This window comes from Panicum virgatum, chromosome 6N, assembly GCF_016808335.1.
Source record: "Panicum virgatum strain AP13 chromosome 6N, P.virgatum_v5, whole genome shotgun sequence".
Classification (NCBI taxonomy): domain Eukaryota; kingdom Viridiplantae; phylum Streptophyta; class Magnoliopsida; order Poales; family Poaceae; genus Panicum; species Panicum virgatum.
This window is the reverse complement of record NC_053150.1, coordinates 25,654,660-25,672,600: the sequence shown is the minus strand read 5'-3', so window position 1 is coordinate 25,672,600 and position 17,941 is coordinate 25,654,660. Positions and strand designations below refer to the sequence as shown.

The 17,941-nt window shown below is 48.3% G+C and overlaps 1 protein-coding gene across 1 annotated transcript; it reads left to right on the top strand.

Annotated features, from left to right (window-relative positions):
• Positions 1-16,039: 16,039 nt before the first annotated feature.
• Positions 16,040-16,570, top strand: LOC120678026. The gene has a single exon (XM_039959190.1). The coding sequence runs from the start codon at positions 16,040-16,042 to the stop codon at positions 16,568-16,570; it is 531 nt and encodes a 176-aa protein (XP_039815124.1).
• The last annotated feature ends 1,371 nt before the right edge of the window (positions 16,571-17,941 follow it).

Genomic DNA, 17,941 nt, shown 5'->3' with positions numbered 1-17,941 from the left:
AGGACATCTTTGCCACCTTCTCAACTAGTTAGATCAAACCAAAGGGTCTAAAAGAAACCTACACTAAAAGCAACAAAAGTCTAGATATTACTCAGAGGTTCACTTGGTGAAACCAGACAATGGTTGATGATGGGTATGGTGGTCGTTGAGTACAGAGCAGAAGAGGAGTTCTAGCTCTGTCCTCACTTCCAAAGAAAGAATAAGGAACTATGGTATGTTTGACCGTAGAGAATGCGGAACCTACCGGTCATATGCTGACATATGGAACCAGCAAGCCCGGTAGCTTGGTTGACCTAAATACTTGAACCAAGTTGTACCCCACTCGACGTGGAATTGGTGGCGGGGTCGTAGCCTGAAACCCGTGTTGTGATCAGGCCCGATGGGGGGTCCTGCACAACGGTGCGAACTCGGGTGTTGGTATGCTTGGTTCAGGGTTTAGTATCTTCCTCGTGAAAAGGTTGCCACATGCGGTTTACTCGAGACTTGTACGTGACGTGTGATCCGGTATCCCCTGCAGGGTGTAAAATCGATTCGAATCGCTGCAATTCTCGGATATGAATGCCGCTTGATCTCTCTTAAACATCGTAACTAATTATGATGCAACCAGTATAAAAGTTGTTGCTTGTGAACCTAGAGGTATTTTGGTGCCTGTATATTAGAGTTAATCTTGAACTAGTGTCTTAATGTAAGTCCTTAATTAGGTATAGTCACTATTTTGGAGACCAAAGATTTGAAAAATGATCCAGTCCACCAAATACAACCTTGCATGCTCCTTGATTCTTTATATAGTTATACTGGTATAGTCGGGTCAGTCTTGTTGAGTACCTTCGTACTCAGTGTTTGTGCATTAACTGTTTTAACAATGCCGCCGGGAGAAGCGCGGGAGTGAAGACCTCAAGACCTAGGGTGTACGCTGAGTCCATACACCTCCGGATGCTTTATAAAATCTTGTGAGAATAGGACTGCATGTTAACCAACCCTATGCCTGTAGGATCTACGTGTTTGAAACTCTATAGAACTGGTTTGCACTAAGGTTTGTGCTTATTGTGTAATAAATCTCATCTTGTTTTCTGAGATACAATTAACGTCTGTGTGTAATATCTGATGCTCCAAAGTAAAATGATCCTGTACGTATATATGAGACATGGTTGTTGGTGGTTGAATCGGGTGAAACCCGACGGACTACCTGATTTGTTCTGTTTTAAGAGCGTTGGCTGGATTACCCTTGTAAAAGGGTGATCGGGCGCTCTTAAGCCGGGATAAATTGGTTGGTGCCGCCACACCGGCGCCCCTCGCCCCTTCTCTCTCTGCAACGCGGGCCCCGCCTGGCAGGCCCTTCTTCCTCCTTGTCTGCGATCGGGACTCGATCTTGAGTCCGGCTGCCTCACGCGCGCCGCCGCAGCCTTCCCTTGGCCGCACGCCAAGATATTTCGGCCCTATAAATAGCGCCGCCCTACCCTGCCTTGACCCCCTTCGAGCTGCAGCCGCCGCCTCTCGTGAAACCCTAGCCGTGCCGCTCCTTTGCTCAAGCTCTCGGCCGCCGCATGCCAACCTGACGCTCCGTCGCTCTATCTTCATCGTCAAGCGGCCCCGGAGGTTCGCGTTGTGGTGACGATGCTTGCTGGCCCGTTTTCCCCACTCTCTCTTGCCTCCCCTCGCGAGCAATCGCTCACCGGAGTCCCGCCTCACCGCCCTCTCAGCCGTGTGCTTCCCCCGTCACTCCCTCCTCGCCAGCGAGTCACCTTCGAGCTCCGCCGTAGGGTGAGCAAGGTAGCGCCCCTTCTTTTCCCCTCTGTCTCGCGCGGAATAGCTCGTCGGAGCGAGCTCCGATGACCTGATCCGCCTCTCGCCACCGCACTCCGGTGTCCGGTCTCCATCCCGCCTCCCAAGATCTTTAGATGAGTTCCCCGTCTCGCACTCTCTCTCCCAGGCCAAACCGTGCTTAAATCCGTGCCCGGAGTGCCGATTTCGGCAACTCCGGTGACCCCCGACACCGCTCCCGTCGCACGTCGCCGTCGGCTCCGCCCAGCGTTGAGCCGAGCCGCCGCTCCGCTCGCCGAGCCATGTTTTTGTCTGTAGCCGAGCCAACCTGCCAGCCAAGCCACGAGCCGATGCCCGAGCCGACCCGGCCTACCTACGCGCCGTCGGATCAAGATCCAATGGACTAGATTAGATCTTACTCGAGTCAAACAAGCCAGGTACCGGTCAACCCCAGGGAGTTTTGCAGAAAAGCCCCTCAGTTTCTGGAAATCAACCCACCATCCAACTTTTATCAAAAGAATTTATAAAACAGTCCTTTTCGTTTGTGTTAGCCCCTGAAGTCTATTGTTAATCACGTATAGGTCCCTACAACCTTGTTTCTACCCTAGTTTCCGCATTCAAGATCCGTTTCGATCCGTTCTTGTTGCGTTAGCTTTGTTCTAACACAAGCTATCGTGTTGCAGCGTCGTTGTGTCATAGTTCATGTTTTTAAAATTAAATATAGATTTAATATGATTAATATTCTCTCATCTAGTTTTTTCTGATTAAAAGCTAATTAGATGTTACCACGCTTTTTTTCTCATAATTAATGTTAATTTGATTAATATCAACTCAAATGTGTTTTTTAATTTAATTTGTTTTTTTCGACATCACTCATATAAAGTTATGCGTTTAGATGCTTTAACTAGTTTCTTTCTAATTAATTGTTTAAAATAGTAATTTGTACATAGCTAATTAAATAAAATTTGACTAAGTTTCACTTTGATTTTATAAATGCAAATGTAACGTGAGTTAATTATAATCAAGGATATTCATTTTAAATGTCCTTCACATGTGGTTTCTAATTAAAATAAATAAGGCAGCGTATGCTATGAAAACCACCTTCATATGCAAACTATGGAAACTCCAATCTGTGCCATCAGATCAACATCCAAGGGGAGGGGCGCATGGGGTGGGAGGGGGATTTGCAAAAGTGTGATTACCCAATCCAAAGGAGGGTCTAGATTATAAAATTATCCCATCCCCTATGCTCCTTGGATGTTGATCCGATGGCCCAGATTGGAGTTCTCATAATTTGTTTACGAAGGTGGTTTGCATAACATACGTTGCCAATAAATAAAGCTTTTCTTTGTTAACCCAAATCTTACGATAGCTGTTTCTTTTCAGTCGTAGCTTTGTTTTTCGCGTTTCTTGCATTTTTGTAACCATAGCAACGAGCCCTATCCTTTAGTGCGTTCTTTTTAAGTCTTTCTTTTGTTTTGGTGTATTGTTCTTAGTTGTACTTGTTATTTGCTTTGTATATTTCTGATGTTTGCTTCGAGTAGAAGGATCATTGTTTGAAGCTTGAAGAATCAAGACGCTTTGTATGAGCAAGAGCGGAAGAGCAGTAAGAGTAGCTTTTCGTTGGTGAAAGGCAAGTGACCCTAACCATACTTCTATCTATGCTTATTTACAAGATTATATGATTTAATTGGAACATGGAGAACCACCCAAGAAAACTGTACAACCACAATACTACATGGCTCTGGTCTTGGCTAAGTAATTAGATGAACTATATGTTGTGTTGGGGTTGATTTTTCTTGGTGGTTATGAGTTTGTGTGGTGGAGCGGGTGAAGGAAGCTGTGTCTTCTGAGGTACCGCTGAGGTAGGGAACAACACATGCATATAGGAATTCTTTGGAAAAGCCTCATAGCGTCCCTATGCAATCACACCTAAGGGAGTGTGATATTGTGCCTAGCTAGCACATGCTTGGTTGGGTTCAAAGTTCTTCAGAGCTTTTACACAAATTGTGGTGAAAGTGTACATCCTCTGTAGAGTGTAAAACTAATATATCAGCCGTGCTCACAGTCAAGAGCGGCTTGGGCTCTCACATGATTAATAAACTTAAAGATGGATGTAAATCACATTCTGGTTATTTCTTGTGGCCTTACTGAGTACCAACCATAAGTGTACTCATCCTTACTGCTGCTCAGAAGAGAAAGTTGCTGTGAAGTCTTTCGAAGATGATGCTGAGTTCTAGGCGTACGCAAGCCCCAGTCGATTGCCTGTGAAGTTTGAAGCCTTCGTTTCCAGGATAAGCTGTGTAACTCTGATAGTCTTTTAATTGTTTTAATTCTCTTTTACGTGATACTGTTACTGATTATTCACTTATAATGTCTCTATATGTATGGAACTTGATCCTGATATACATATAGCTATGCATTCGGGTTTGTCCTTAAAACCGGGTGTGACATCTGCATAGTATTTCAGAGAAGGGAAATGGAAGGCTATGATTCTACATGGTTAAGTCAGTTTCCAATTTTGGAAATAAGGAGATCTGTACTCACTTCATCGAAAGCATGAAGCCTTCTATGCTATATCCACTAGTGTGAGCCATCACCGGCTTCATTTGCAAGCCAAGCTAGTTGTTGTGCTTGTGAATAATCGAAAGAGTGAGCTACATTTACATATTACAAGATAGAGGATGTAGGTTCTTTGGCTAACCATATAGTTTTGGATAGGAGCTCTCTCTTGCTGTACTCCTGCACGAGTGTGGTTGTCGTACTCTTCAACAATGTCCCCCTCAACCTCATCATCTGTGTCAGGAAGGTCTTCAATGGGATTGTTGTTCCATGGGGTCTTGACGGAGACCCGTGTGACCGAGTAAAACCATTGCAGGTACTCCCTGGTGCCTCCTAGCCGACAGTAAGGACCTATGGTTGGCTCAACCTGTAGCCATTACTCCCAAAGTTGAAGTGGCGCTGCATTAACATGCCGATCGAGCTCGCTGTACAGCTTATTTTGATCAATTCTATACAAATAAAAGAGATTGTTGCTGACACTCACTAACGACCTAATTTAAGCGTCAATTCGAGCTAAAAATCATGAGAATTGAAATCTCATGCCTGCATGTTTTATCCAAAATGGGCCAATGAAACAAACCGGGATCCCATAAGGTGATCCCAACTCCCTGTATCATCGTGATAGTCCCTGGATCAGACACTATCACATACATATTCATCATTTCAGGCAATATCATAGCCATACCACTTAAATAGTACAAACATGGGCCTAATTCAGTAGGGTTTTCCCATTACAAGCCCGTAGCCCGTAGGGCTAATTCTCAGAGCAAACAGGAAGCGACAACGGAACTAGGTCTTTAGGGCCTCCATCTCGGAGCTCCTCCTCCACAGGCAGACTTGAGCGTAGCCCAAGCCTCAGTCATACCAATCGTCGTGTAGGTGTCGTACTCCTCCTCGGATCCTGCATCTTGCCAAGCTATCCCCAAGGATGGGATAGGTTTATGTCGCCATCCGTAAGCAATCTTTGTGGATGCATTGGTATAAAATTATAGCGAAGGAAAGGTAAGGGGTTTCCTATGCACAAAAGTATCTTAAATAGATACATAATTCATTCATCATCTCATCGCGGGCCATTCCGGCATCCAAGACTCTCAGATTACTCACACCTCCAGATATCCCTCCCACCCAGCCGTACGAGAACTCCCTCTCCTCGCACCTCAGCTACATACCGGTAGGAAAACATCACTAGGGGGAGGTAGAAATAAGGTAACACTACTCTAGTTAGTGAAGCAGGATTAAGAGTCATACATGACTGAGTACACGGCTATGCGTATAGTTTTACACCCTGCAGAGGTTGTAAACCTGGACCCACTCGAATCGTAGCCAGTCGGGAATGACCCTTCTAGATAACGAGACATCGGTCTACTATCACGAAACTAATGGCTACTGCCACCATTCCGCTTTCCCTAGTCTGGGTACGATCTCCCACGAGGGACCATCCTGGTATTGTGAAGCCTCTCCCTATTGTATCGGGGTTCGTGAGGACCAATACTCCTTCACGCTTGTACTGGCCCTCCCCATGCACTGATCTCTATCCTCCTGGAGGCTTGGTGGCGTGCATAGCTAGCTCAGACTGGATCCTTCCTCATAAAGGATAAGTGGTGTGCACACAGACAAAGTTCCATCACCAGGTCTAGCTAACTTGGTCCTTTGCCGAAACGAGCATCATCTCCACAAGTGCGTCTCCGCCGCAACGGTCCGTGAATGGCACCCGTTACAGGTATTGCCCCTTATACACCTTTCCTATACTTCCTCAGACCCCGAAGGATTAGTTCCTGACTAGAACACTTGTACCTGCCATAGGTACTCTCAGGGCATGCTGGCCCCGGACCTCCACAACCGCTCGAAATCTGACAAATGGCCATACAGGTTTCACTTTCTGACCTAGAGAAGGAATTTTTCGAACTAGAGTGATGAGATCAGGAAGGAATTCAAAGCCGGATGGCTGGCCCATGGGAAGTGTCGAGGGTGGTGGCTCTAAGAATTCCCCCCTTGGGGTAGAGAGCTGTGAAAAGGATAGCTGCTACATGGGTAACGGGGGTTGAGGTAGAATCAAAGAAAATGAAAAAGATATGAGGACAAACTAGGTCCTAAGATAAAATAGTTGTCGTTCCCCGGCAATGGCACCAGAAAGCTTGTTGACGTTTCTGAACGTCGCAACCAGGTGTGTTAGTTCCCCTGCAATGGTGCCAGAAAGCTTGTTGACACTTCTTAGCGTCACAAATAAAAATCCGCAAGCGCACAGAATTGTCAGAGCTTTTACCCAAGAGTATTCCAGGGTATCGTATCCACAGGGAACATGAGTATATTATCTAAGGCATGAACTCGCCCAAGGACACCACACTACGGAAGAGGTAAGGGATGAGAGGACTTCTAAGGCTCAGAATCGAAGGCAAGATAGAGCAACTAGTTGTTTACTTTGGGTACCTGCTTCACCTGGTCAGACCAGAAGTTCTGGCATAGGCTTCTATCACACAACCGAACGTGGAGGGTTACGACGACATTAAACAGGGTTGTCACCACTTGCAAGTTGTCTCTACAAACCATGGGAGGTGCAACAATCAACAGGTAGAATCTAGTCTAGACACCACATCTACACTGTTCTCTACTATCTCTAGAGTCGATCAGGAACATCCTTCTCTGTCCAGAGTCCTACTCTAGAGGCACCCATTAAACTAGTGGACTATTGATCCCATAAACAACTAGTAGTTCCGGCACTAATTCTTAGTACTACTCCTTAGCACTACTGCCTAGTAAAACTAGCACCACTCCTTAGCACTTCTTACCCGAGGCTCTACTTAACTTAGAAAATAAAGAGCAAAGAAGGTCACAAACACTTACTATGATTGATAAGCATCCGTTGAGGTACAAGTTGGAGAAGAGCGCCGAGGGCCGACAATCCTGACACCTCCCCGACTCCCCTTCACTCTCGTAGAGGTACCAAATGGAGAAGAGCACCGACATACCGGCGCCCCTCCCGAGTACCATCTACCCCCTAGCCTTTCCCTACTCTAAAAGTGAGAGAGAGGTGCAAGTGTGAGATGTCCCTATTCTTACCCCCTCCCCTCATATTTATAGAGGGGGAAAGGGGGCCTTCACGTGGTGAATCAGTAGGGAGGCACTAAACTGCCTTAAGCATTGAATGGGGAATTGACATGTGGAAGATGGGCCCAAGGCAAACTGACCTATGGTCGGGCGACCATAGTGGTTGGCCGGCCGGTAAAAGTGGCCAAACGGCCCCAATTTCGTCCAGGAAGCTGCTTGGAAGGTCCCAATGTCGGTAATGGGTGCCTGGGCCCTCCTTAAGGCGGTTTGCTAGATCTGGTGGGCCTGTGGATCCTCGTGAACACGCCTGATTCGTCGAGAAGGTTTCACCTTGGATTGATGACTTGTTCATGATCATGGGCTATGTTTCCTTCTCATGTGAGGTTGTCAAGTGAGCCCTTTTATCTTGTGATTGTCCGGGAATTCATGCCTCGGATCACACTTGCTATTTTCTTGCATTTTTGGCCCAAATTCACCTGCACACATTTTTAGACTAGCATCTGTGGAATTCATTAGTAAATCACCATATCCCAACATTTATTCCCTCTGATGCTCTTGTTTTGCGCGATAGTTGACGGTCAAACTGGGTTGAAATAGACCGTCAACAACCGGCTACTGGACAACAAGTGTACGTGGCACAAGGACATGAACCACACCTCCTGGGAGTGCGGCGCACTCTCCAACAGTGTGGTCAAGGATGACGACCCCAAACGACCCCGCCACGACGATCGCGACTTGCCGGGTGACTCAAGAAGCACCATGGGGCGCCCATGCAAGCATAACTCGCCCAGGCTAGAGGACAAGGAGCGGCCCGAAGATTCCCCAAGGAACTTCCAAGAAGGAGATCGGGCCATTAACTTCATCTACGGAGCCCCCGGCACCCTGACGTGTCGGCCTAGGCTGAAGCTCGACGACCGAGATGTCAACTCAGTGTTCAGGCACCCGGTTGAACCCCTACGCTGGTCGGAGATGCCCATTACCTTCGACCGGCGTGACCACTAGGTGCACCTCCACAAGTTGGGTTCATACCCCCTTGTGGTTAGTCCGGTGGTCAGCCAGGTCCGCCTGACCAAGGTACTCGTCGATGGAGGTAGCGGCCTCGACATCATCTTCTCCAGCAACCTGCAAAGCATGGGGTACGACATGACCTCCATGGTCCCGTTGGACCAGGCCTTCTACAGAATCATCCCTGGTGATGAGTACATTGCTGCATCTGATACGTACACGTTGAAATCCGAATCGTCTTCAACTTGGACTTCGTTTCCTTCTCGGATTCCAGAAACAGTCTGCACCAAAAACAACGCCACGGCCACATATGGAGTCCGTTTGAGGAGATCTTTACATGGTTGGAAAGATAACTTCATAACCTTTCCAACTCCACCAGATTCGGGTCCATAGATTTTCGGAGTCGATAGGAATTTACAAAACAAATCGACATCCAGAATCTGGAAAGGTGCCGTGTCACCTGTTTTTGTCCTTTTCAGCCTTTGTATCGTGTCGAGCCTTAAGCCCATGTTGTGGGCGCCCCCTCTGGTCGCCCCCAACCCTAGGTTGCCCTAGTTTCTCCCATAAACTCAGTAGCCACCGCCGGTTAGACTCGAGTTTTGTTTAGTTCAAGTTTTTGGCTTCGAAACTTTGATTGATTCATTGTAACTGTGGCGAAAAGTCCTTTTACTGTGATCCAAGGCCCCCATTCTTGATCTCCTCCACTGTGTATATTAGTCCTTTGGAATTGAGTTCTTGAACCCCTACTTTACCTTCCCTTCATTCATACTTGCAATTTTAGATTGCGCGTTTGTACTTTCTTACTTGTGTTCTTCAATTCGCTTGTAGGAAAAGCCTTCTTGGCGAGGTCAATCAAGTTGTGCTTGGTTGATTACCAATGGAGTGGTGGTGTAATGGTTGCAGGCTTCGAATTCATGTCTGATTAGAAGCTGGATTGCCAACATCACATACTCTACCAATCGAATTTATCCCTACCTCACGGAAGATCGGGCCGTGTATACATCAATTTGTATCAAGATTCAGGTTTACAATGAGGTATATTATCGTGTGCCCTTTAGTTTCGTCTTGTTTTCATTACCTACAGTACACAAAAGGCAAAAAAAATTTACACTTTCCGCTGTCCTATAAACTGTTTTAGCCTCTGCAATTTTTGTTTCAGTTTCGCTTAGTTGAGTTTGTGTCCGTGGTCGAGTCTTGTTGCTGGTTTAGTGTGTTCGTCGTCGTAGTTCAACCGCCCGTCGCTGTTTTTTTTGTTTCTGCCGTCGTCCCATCTACTTTTACCCAAACAACAAGTCAAGCCCTCATGTTAATTGACTTGCCCTCGCTAGCTTCCTTGTGTGAACTCTCGCCTTGCATTGCAGCCCTTCTTGATTTCATCTGGCGATACCTTTGCTGCATACACCAGGGACGCTTTGCCCTAGGTTGTTTGCTTGTAGAGAAGTTTTGCTCAGCCGTGGTTCTGCATTGGAGAATAGGGAAGCTTTGCCCTAGCCACCGTTGTGCTTTTTGCCAGTTTGTGCCTCTCAAAACCATAACTTGAGTTACTTTCGGTAAAACGGGCATAACTTTTTGCTAGGTGCTCCGTTTTGGCTCAATTTTTTACAGTGGAAAGGTGATGAAATTTTGCACATTCGATAAAATGGCCAAACCATTTGGGGCCGATCTCAGAAATTCCAAAGAAATTCACAAATATCGAGTTTTGAGGCTCTGAAGTTGTTTCAGGTTTTCAAGAAACGTTCCTGATTTTATGTAGACCACATCCCACCTCTGTTTAAGGTGAAATTTTTTGTGGTCCCATCTCATGTGATTCCTGTTCATAAAAAATATAAAAAAATAGTTGAGAAAATAAGAAATCTTGCTCCCTACTAGTCCTGGAGGAAATTTGGCAAAAAGATTAAAAACAATCGCGCAAGTGTTGTTCTGCTTGTTCTTTGAGCTTTATCCATCTTCTTTGTTCCAACTTGTTGTGCTATGCCTAGGGACATATCTTAGCTAGCAATTGTGACTTGTACCTTGGATACTTATTGAACTTTGCTACTCTGTTGCGTTTATTGCTAATCCCTTGCTACCATATTGTGCCTGTCCAAGCTACACATATACTTCTGCTCAGCATAGGTTCATCTTGCAACTGTTACACCCAGCTCTGGGGACGCCGTGTTCCTTATCATACCGGCGACGTCGCTCGCACTCCGCGGTGTTGCGTTCGCGATGATGATTGTTGATGCGTGGGCACAGATCCTGTTGATTAAGCTCGAGGCGGAGGTCGTTCTGGTTGACCTCCTCATCATCGTCGTGGGGTCATGTTGAGTGATGACTCGACTGGGCATGGTAGCCCAAGTTGTCCTTGTGCATCTGTTGGGCCTGCATTGTGGCCACGTGCAGACGAGCCCGAGCCTTGATGATCTTGGGGGTCTCCTACACGCCCTCGAGCACCTGGAACACCGCGGCCAGATTGGCCGAGGGTGTGGCGAAGACGTCTTGGCCGTTGTAGTCGAGGACGAAGTCGGCATCGAGGTTGCATGGTCGGATCGGTGAGCGCCAGTTTCTAGGGTTGCGGCGGTCGACATCCTGCATGTTCTGCTTGGACTGACGAATCGCCGCCTTGTTGTGCCACCAGTGGCGCGAATATCGTTGCGGCGGCAAAAGTTGGCTCGCTCTTCATAGTCGTCGTTGGGCTGGGTGTCGGAGTCATCATAGACGATAAAGATCCGGCGATGCTTCGATGTATATGAGCAGTTGGGTGGGAGGATGAATGAAGTCTCCTAAAAGTCAGGCTCCATTTCCGAGGCCGAGTCAGATCAGATCTGACTCGGGGCGACCGAATCCGAGAGGAGCACTCAGATCTGGTCCGAGTATGTCATGGCAGTGTTGCGGAGTCCGTAGAGAACCCGATCCGGGTCGTCACGATGGCGGAGCATGTGCTCGCCGAGTTGGATGCCCTCGGCGATGGATCTGCCAACTTGATCTATCTGGGAGAGCAGATCGTGAGCAGACCCGGCAGGGTGACGGGTCACCCTGGGAGGAGTGACCATCACATTGGCAGCCTCAAGATCGGAAAACTCGAGATGTGACGGATCTTGGGGTGGCCAGATCGGAACTGGCCCTGATGGCAGTGCTGCTGAGTCCACGGAGGACTCAATCAGGGTTGTCTCGGTGGTGAAGTGCATGTTCACCAAGTTGAATGCACTCGGCAATGGATCTACTAACGTGATCTATCTGGGAGAATAGATCATTAGCAGATCCAGTAGGGCGATGGGTCACCCTGGTAGGCGTGGCCATCACGTTGACGATCTCGGATTCGAAAACCCGAGACGTGACGGGGGGTCGGGGAAATCGAATCAGATCTAACCCCGGTGAAGATGCTGTCCTCGAAGGTCAAGGAGCTGGACGTGGGGTTCCTGGGAACCGTGACCTCCGGGAAGTTTCTGAAGGTGAAGGAGAAGCCGACGATCGCCTCCATGTGGGCGATGACACTGGCAGAGAAGACGATGCCGGTGTTGGCTGCCATTGAACTCGACGTATGAGCCCTGAGCCCCCTACCTGGGGCGCCAATTGTCGGATTGTTATTCCGGCCAGTCCACCAGGGATGTACCCGGTGGTAGAGTTTCAGGACGGGGATCTCAGGACCAAGAGCTAGATGGTACCACAAAGACGTAGGGACTTAGACAAGTTCGGGCCGCAATGTGCGTAATACCCTACGTTCTGTGTTCGGGGTTGTATTAGGGTTTGTGGAATGATGCAAAAAAAAAGTCTCTCTATGGGTCTGCCTACGCCTCCTTTATATAGACTAGGAGTCGTAGGGGGTATAAGGAAGATATGCTCGGGTTGTTTTACAAGGAAGAAGGTCGGTTAAGATCCCTAGATATTCGGGCTTGTAGCTGGAACCTTTCATCTTGATCTACTAGAGATCCTTTTCGCGTATAGCCGAGTCCCAGCACGCTGAGTAGTTGTAGTCGAGTCACCGAGCAGGGTAGTCACCTGAACACAGGGACCCCACTCGGCAGGGAGGTATATAGATGTACCTGCATCAGCTATGGACATGAAACTGGTGGCGTTGGAAAGGTTATGAAATTATTTTTCCAACCATGTAAAGATCTCCTCAAACGGACTCCATATGTGGCCGTGGCGTCCTTTTTGGTGTGAATTGTTTCTGGAATCCGAGAAGGAAACAAAGTCCAAGTTGAAGATGATTCGGACTTCAATGTGTATGTATCCGATGCAGCAATGTTCTCATCATCCTCCCCTTCTTGAATTGGAGTCGTTCTCGACTCCATCCCATCATCAATCTCCTGCAAAAGGTTAGTGACAGCAGGATGCATTGTGCAAGACATAGGAGCATTCGTAAAAGATACATATCGACAAAGCATAGTATAGGAAGATGCATCATGATTATCACAAATCTCAGCTGCAGCAGATGTAGTAGCAATATAAACTCCTTTCAATTTAATTCCATTAGTTTTAGCATCAGAAGATTCATTGCTAGTAGGTGTATTTTTAACATTTTCAGCAAACTGTTTAAAATGTTTCCTAATATCAGCTGGCGATAAAGGAAGCAAAGTAATGTTTTTGTCCTTATGCACGAAAGTATATGTATTAGTTCTACCATGGTGTGCAGCATCAGTATCAAATTCCCATGGTCGTCCTAACAACAAAGAAGATGATTGCATAGGCACAACATCAAAATCGGCATAGTCATGATAAGAACCAACTGAAAAGTGTATGCGTGCTGATTTAGTTACCTTAGCCTTACCACAATTGTTGAACCATTCTAGATGGTAGGGATGAGGGATAGAACGAGTGGTCAAGTCAAGCTTCTTGACCAAATCTGAACTCACCAAGTTGCTGCAACTCCCACTATCAATTATGTTGAGAACACGACAATCCTTAACAATGAGAAACATGTGGAACAAATTCTTGCGTTGGAGCTTCTCCTCATCCTCATGTTCTGCTTTAGAACTCAACACTCACTGCACAAGAAGACTAGGAAGATCCGCCATTGTAGCAAAGGAATCAATTGCCTCACCCTCATCTTTCTCCGAATATGCAACAATGTTAGCTGCAAGAACCAAATCATCCTCAACATCACTAGCACTTACATATCCATTACCATCAGGTGCAGAGATGAAAGCACGAGTACTTGGACAATCCTTCATGACATGTCGCATTCCCTTGCAACGGTGGCACACGATGTTTGCAGATCTACTCGAAGAACCCTTTTCCAAAGTAGTATGCTTCCTATGTTGTTGGGTCTGCACATTAGACACATTGCTTACCTCAGAAGCGGGCGCAGGAGCTGGTGATGTTGCTGGTGGCTTAGCAACCGGCGCCTTAGGCTTCTCAACGTCGGAGCACTTTTGAAACGATCTCCCAGAGTTGTACCTGAAAGAAAGTTGGTCTTGGCGGCGTCCCTGTACTTCCCGTTCTGCCTTAAGAGCAAGATGATACAATTGGGAAAAATGAGTCCATTCTTTGTAATTGAGAATATTCTGTATATCACGGTTTAAACCACAAAAGAATCTAGCACTAGTTTCATCATCATCCTCACGAATACCACAATGTGCTAGACCAATAAGCAATTCCTGATAATATTCCTCTACTCCCTTATCACCTTGTTTTAAAGTTTGCAATTTTAAATGTAAATCACATTGGTAATAAAGAGGAACAAAACAAGACTTCATGCGCTATTTTAAAACAGGCCAAGTTTGAGGCATGACAGCAGCATTACCAGCATTGCAAATATCATTCCACCAAAATAGAGCAAAGCTAGCAAATTCACTAGTAGCAAGTCTAACTCTATGCTCAGCAGGAACTAAATGTTTGTTCAACAGCAAGTTCCCAATCTAAATAAGCCTTTTGATCAGCAGTGCCAGTGAAAGAGAGCATGGTAAATTTTGCTTTAGCAAAAAGGATCATTATTACCACGATTTTGATTACCTCCCATACCTTGACGATTGCACCGAAGACGGTCCACAACACGAGCATCATCATCAAGGTTGGCATCCTCATCCTCTTCGTCGTCATCCCCAAAAGGTTGGCGTCGGTGTCACCGTGGAGGAGGACGTTGTTCAACATGTTCAACCCGGGTGACCAGGCCGTTGATAGTGCGCATCAGCTCATCAAACTTCCCGTCGATGTAGGTGCGCTAGTCATCAACAAGTCTCTGAAGTTCATTCTTTGACACACACTCGTTGAGGTCCATTGGTGACTCTCCTCCTGTCCCTGACATGGTTAGCAAATAGCAAAAGACAACACCAAGGTATTATCCCTATCAACTAAAATCTACTGGGTGGTGTTGACAGTGGAGTGCAAAATCTCAAACGGCTTACCACCATACCATGGCCGCCGAGGCAACAACCCTCCCCGACGGCCACCTCGCGACTACGAACCCGGCAACGACCTCGACGGCTTCTCTACCTTCTCCAACCGGCTTAGGGCCATCCAATGGCCCGCCACCTTCAAGCCAGTCGGCATCGAGTAGTACGACGGTGAGTCGGACACTAAGACGTGGCTACGCACCTGCTCCATTGCCATTCGAGCGGCGAACGGTGACAACGACATCATGGCTACCTACTTCCCGGTCATGATGAGCCGCCAGGATCTCAACTGGTTCGACGCGCTCCCAGCCGGCTCCATCAATAGCTGGCAAGACCTCTGCAACGCCTTCGTCCAGTACTACCAGGCATCCTACTCGGGTCCCAAAAACAGATGGGATCTGGGCAGCGTCATCCAGCAACCCGATGAGTCCCTCCGTGATTACATCAAGAGGTACTTCGCTAACCGTAACACCATTACGGAGGTTGATGATAGGGACGTCATCCACCACTTCCATGAAGGCCTCCACAACATCGAACTGTGGAGGAAGATGTTTGAGAGCAACCCCAAAACCATTGGCGACATGATGGTGGTCAACAACAAGCATGCCGACATGGAAGACGCCGAGCGAGCCCATCTCCAGCACAAGACCAAGAATGACTCCTCTGCGTGTCCTTCCCAACGGGATAACCGCCCGGAACGCCGACGCGATGACCGACCACCTCGCCACGGGAAGAAACATGACCGTGCCGAGTCATCCAAGAACCGGGACCGCAAGCGTGGCCCCGTGAACACCATCGCCGTCACGGAGAGGTCCCAGTTCTGCTCCACCCTCAACCAAGCGGACCTGGATTGACTCCTAGATGGCAAGTGTCCTTGGCACAAGAACGCGAATCACACTGCCCCAGGAGTCATCAAGGATGACAACTCCAAGCGACTCCGCCGCGAGGACCGCGACAGGCCGAGTGGTTCCAGAACCACTCGGGCACGTCCACAGACGCGCAACTCGCCCAGGTGAGACAATGACGAGCATCGGGAAGATTCCCAAGGGAATTCCAGGAAGAAGACATGGCCATCAACTTCATATTTGGCGGCCCCAGCAAACCATCACACCAGCGCAAAACTGAAGCTGGACGATCGCGAAGTCAACCTGGTGTTCAAACACCTAGTTGAACCCCTGTGGTGGTCGGAAACGCTTATCACCTTCGACCGCCGGGACCACTGGGTCCACCTGCCTAGGCCGGGTGCTTACCCCCTTGTGGTCTGCCCGGTGGTCAGCCAGGTCCGCCAGGCCAAAGTACTCGTTGACGGTGGCAATGCCCTCAATATCATCTTCGCCAGCACATTGGAGAGCATGGGCTACGACATGACTACCCTGGTGCCATCCGACCAGGCCTTCTACGACATCGTCCCAGGAACCGGGTCGACCCCGGTCGGCCGGGTCACCCTACCGGTCACCTTCAGCACTCGGGACAACTACCGGACCGAGTACGTCAACTTCGAGGTCGCCGAGTTCGAGACCTCCTACCACGCCATCCTGGGAAGACCCTCCCTTGCAAAATTCATGGCGATCCCCAACCACACGTATATTCTCCTGAAGATGCCAGCTCCAAAGGGGGTCCTCTCGGTCTACGGAGATCTGCAGACATCCTACGCGTGCGAGGCCGAGAACATCAAGCTCTCTGACACCCTAGAACGATCCAGGAACTCGGTTCTTGTTGCCCATGCAGCAAAGAACCTCCCGGCGGACCAGCAGCAAATCCCCGCCAAGGAGTCGACTTCCCAGTCGCAGCTCGTGCCAGCAGTTGCTACCAAGAGCATCATCCTCAAGGATGATGAGCCGCACAAGACAGCCGTGATCGGGGCCATCCTCGACCCAGCATAGGAAAGCGCGCTCACATCCTTCCTCTGGGACAACTGGAACATCTTTGCATGGAAGCCATCTGACATGCCGGGAGTTCCGAGGGAGGTGGCTGAGCACTCCCTAGACCTTGACTCGAAGGCGAGACCTGTCAAGCAACGGCTCCGCCGCTTCGCGCAGGATCAAAAGGAGGCTATTAGGACATAAGTAACCCGGCTCCTTGCCGCCGGTTTTATCTGAGAAGTCACGCACCCAGATTGGCTGGCAAACCCAGTCCTTGTAAAAAAGAAAAATGATAAATGGAGAATGTGTGTTGACTATACTGATCTCAACAAACACTGCCATAAGGGCCCCTATCCTCTACCACGCATCGACTAGGTGTATGACTCGACGGCCGGGTGCGTACTCCTCTCTTTTCTTGATTGTTACTCAGGGTACTACCAGATAGCCCTAAAGGAGTCGGATCAAGAGAAGACGTCCTTCATTACCCCCTTCGGGGCCTATTGCTACAACACCGTGACGTTCGGCCTCAAGAATGCCGATGCCACTTACTAGAATGCCATTCAGAGATGCCTCCAGGGGTAGATCGGGCGCAACGCCGAGGCCTATGTCGATGACGTCGTCCTCGAGACAAAATGCAGTGATCAGTTCATTGCGGATCTCTCCGAAACATTTGAAAATCATAGGAAATTCAAATGGAAACTCAACCCGACCAAGTGTGTGTTCGGTATCCCATCCGGAAAACTACTCGGCTTCATAGTCAGTAGCCGGGGACCCCCTCGAAACAAAACAACACCTAAGGCAATACAAACAACCACATTGGATGTAGGGTATTATGCACCTCGCGGCCCGAACCTCTCTAAATCCTTGTGTTCCTTTCACTATTGAGTTCCATAGCTAGTCGATCCCTTGCCTACAAGCCTACTGCTAAGGGTATCCCTAAGCAGGTTTGGTGGCTAAACACCGACAGGTGGCGCACCAGGTAGCGGATTCGGCAAGTTCATCGGCGAATTCGATGGCCACCTTCGCTTTTAATACCATGGCGCTTGATCAAGGCACCACCTTCATCTTCGGCTCCTGGGTCTGCATCGCCAATGGTTCAGGTGATTTTGACAGCCATCTGAACAACCCCAGGGAGCGGAGGCGATTTTGTCAGAAAGTTGCTACTTCATCGGCAAACCGAAAAATCTCGGCGAGATACTGCTTCCCGACCTCGTCAAAGAGATCGAGCAGAAACTCGACATCAATTCGAGTTCTACTTGGCCTCAGACCGATCCTAGCCCGAGTTCCACTCAGACTGGGACTCTTTGCGTCCAACCTACCTTCTGGTTGCGCAATTCATCATCTGCTTACCAGGAGATGATCAAGTCCATCTACTCCACATATGGAGCTAGC

Coding starts and splice junctions, on each gene's coding strand:
- LOC120678026 (XM_039959190.1), top strand. CDS start 16,040: ATGGGCTACGACATGACTACCCTGGTGCCATCCGACCAGGCCTTCTAC.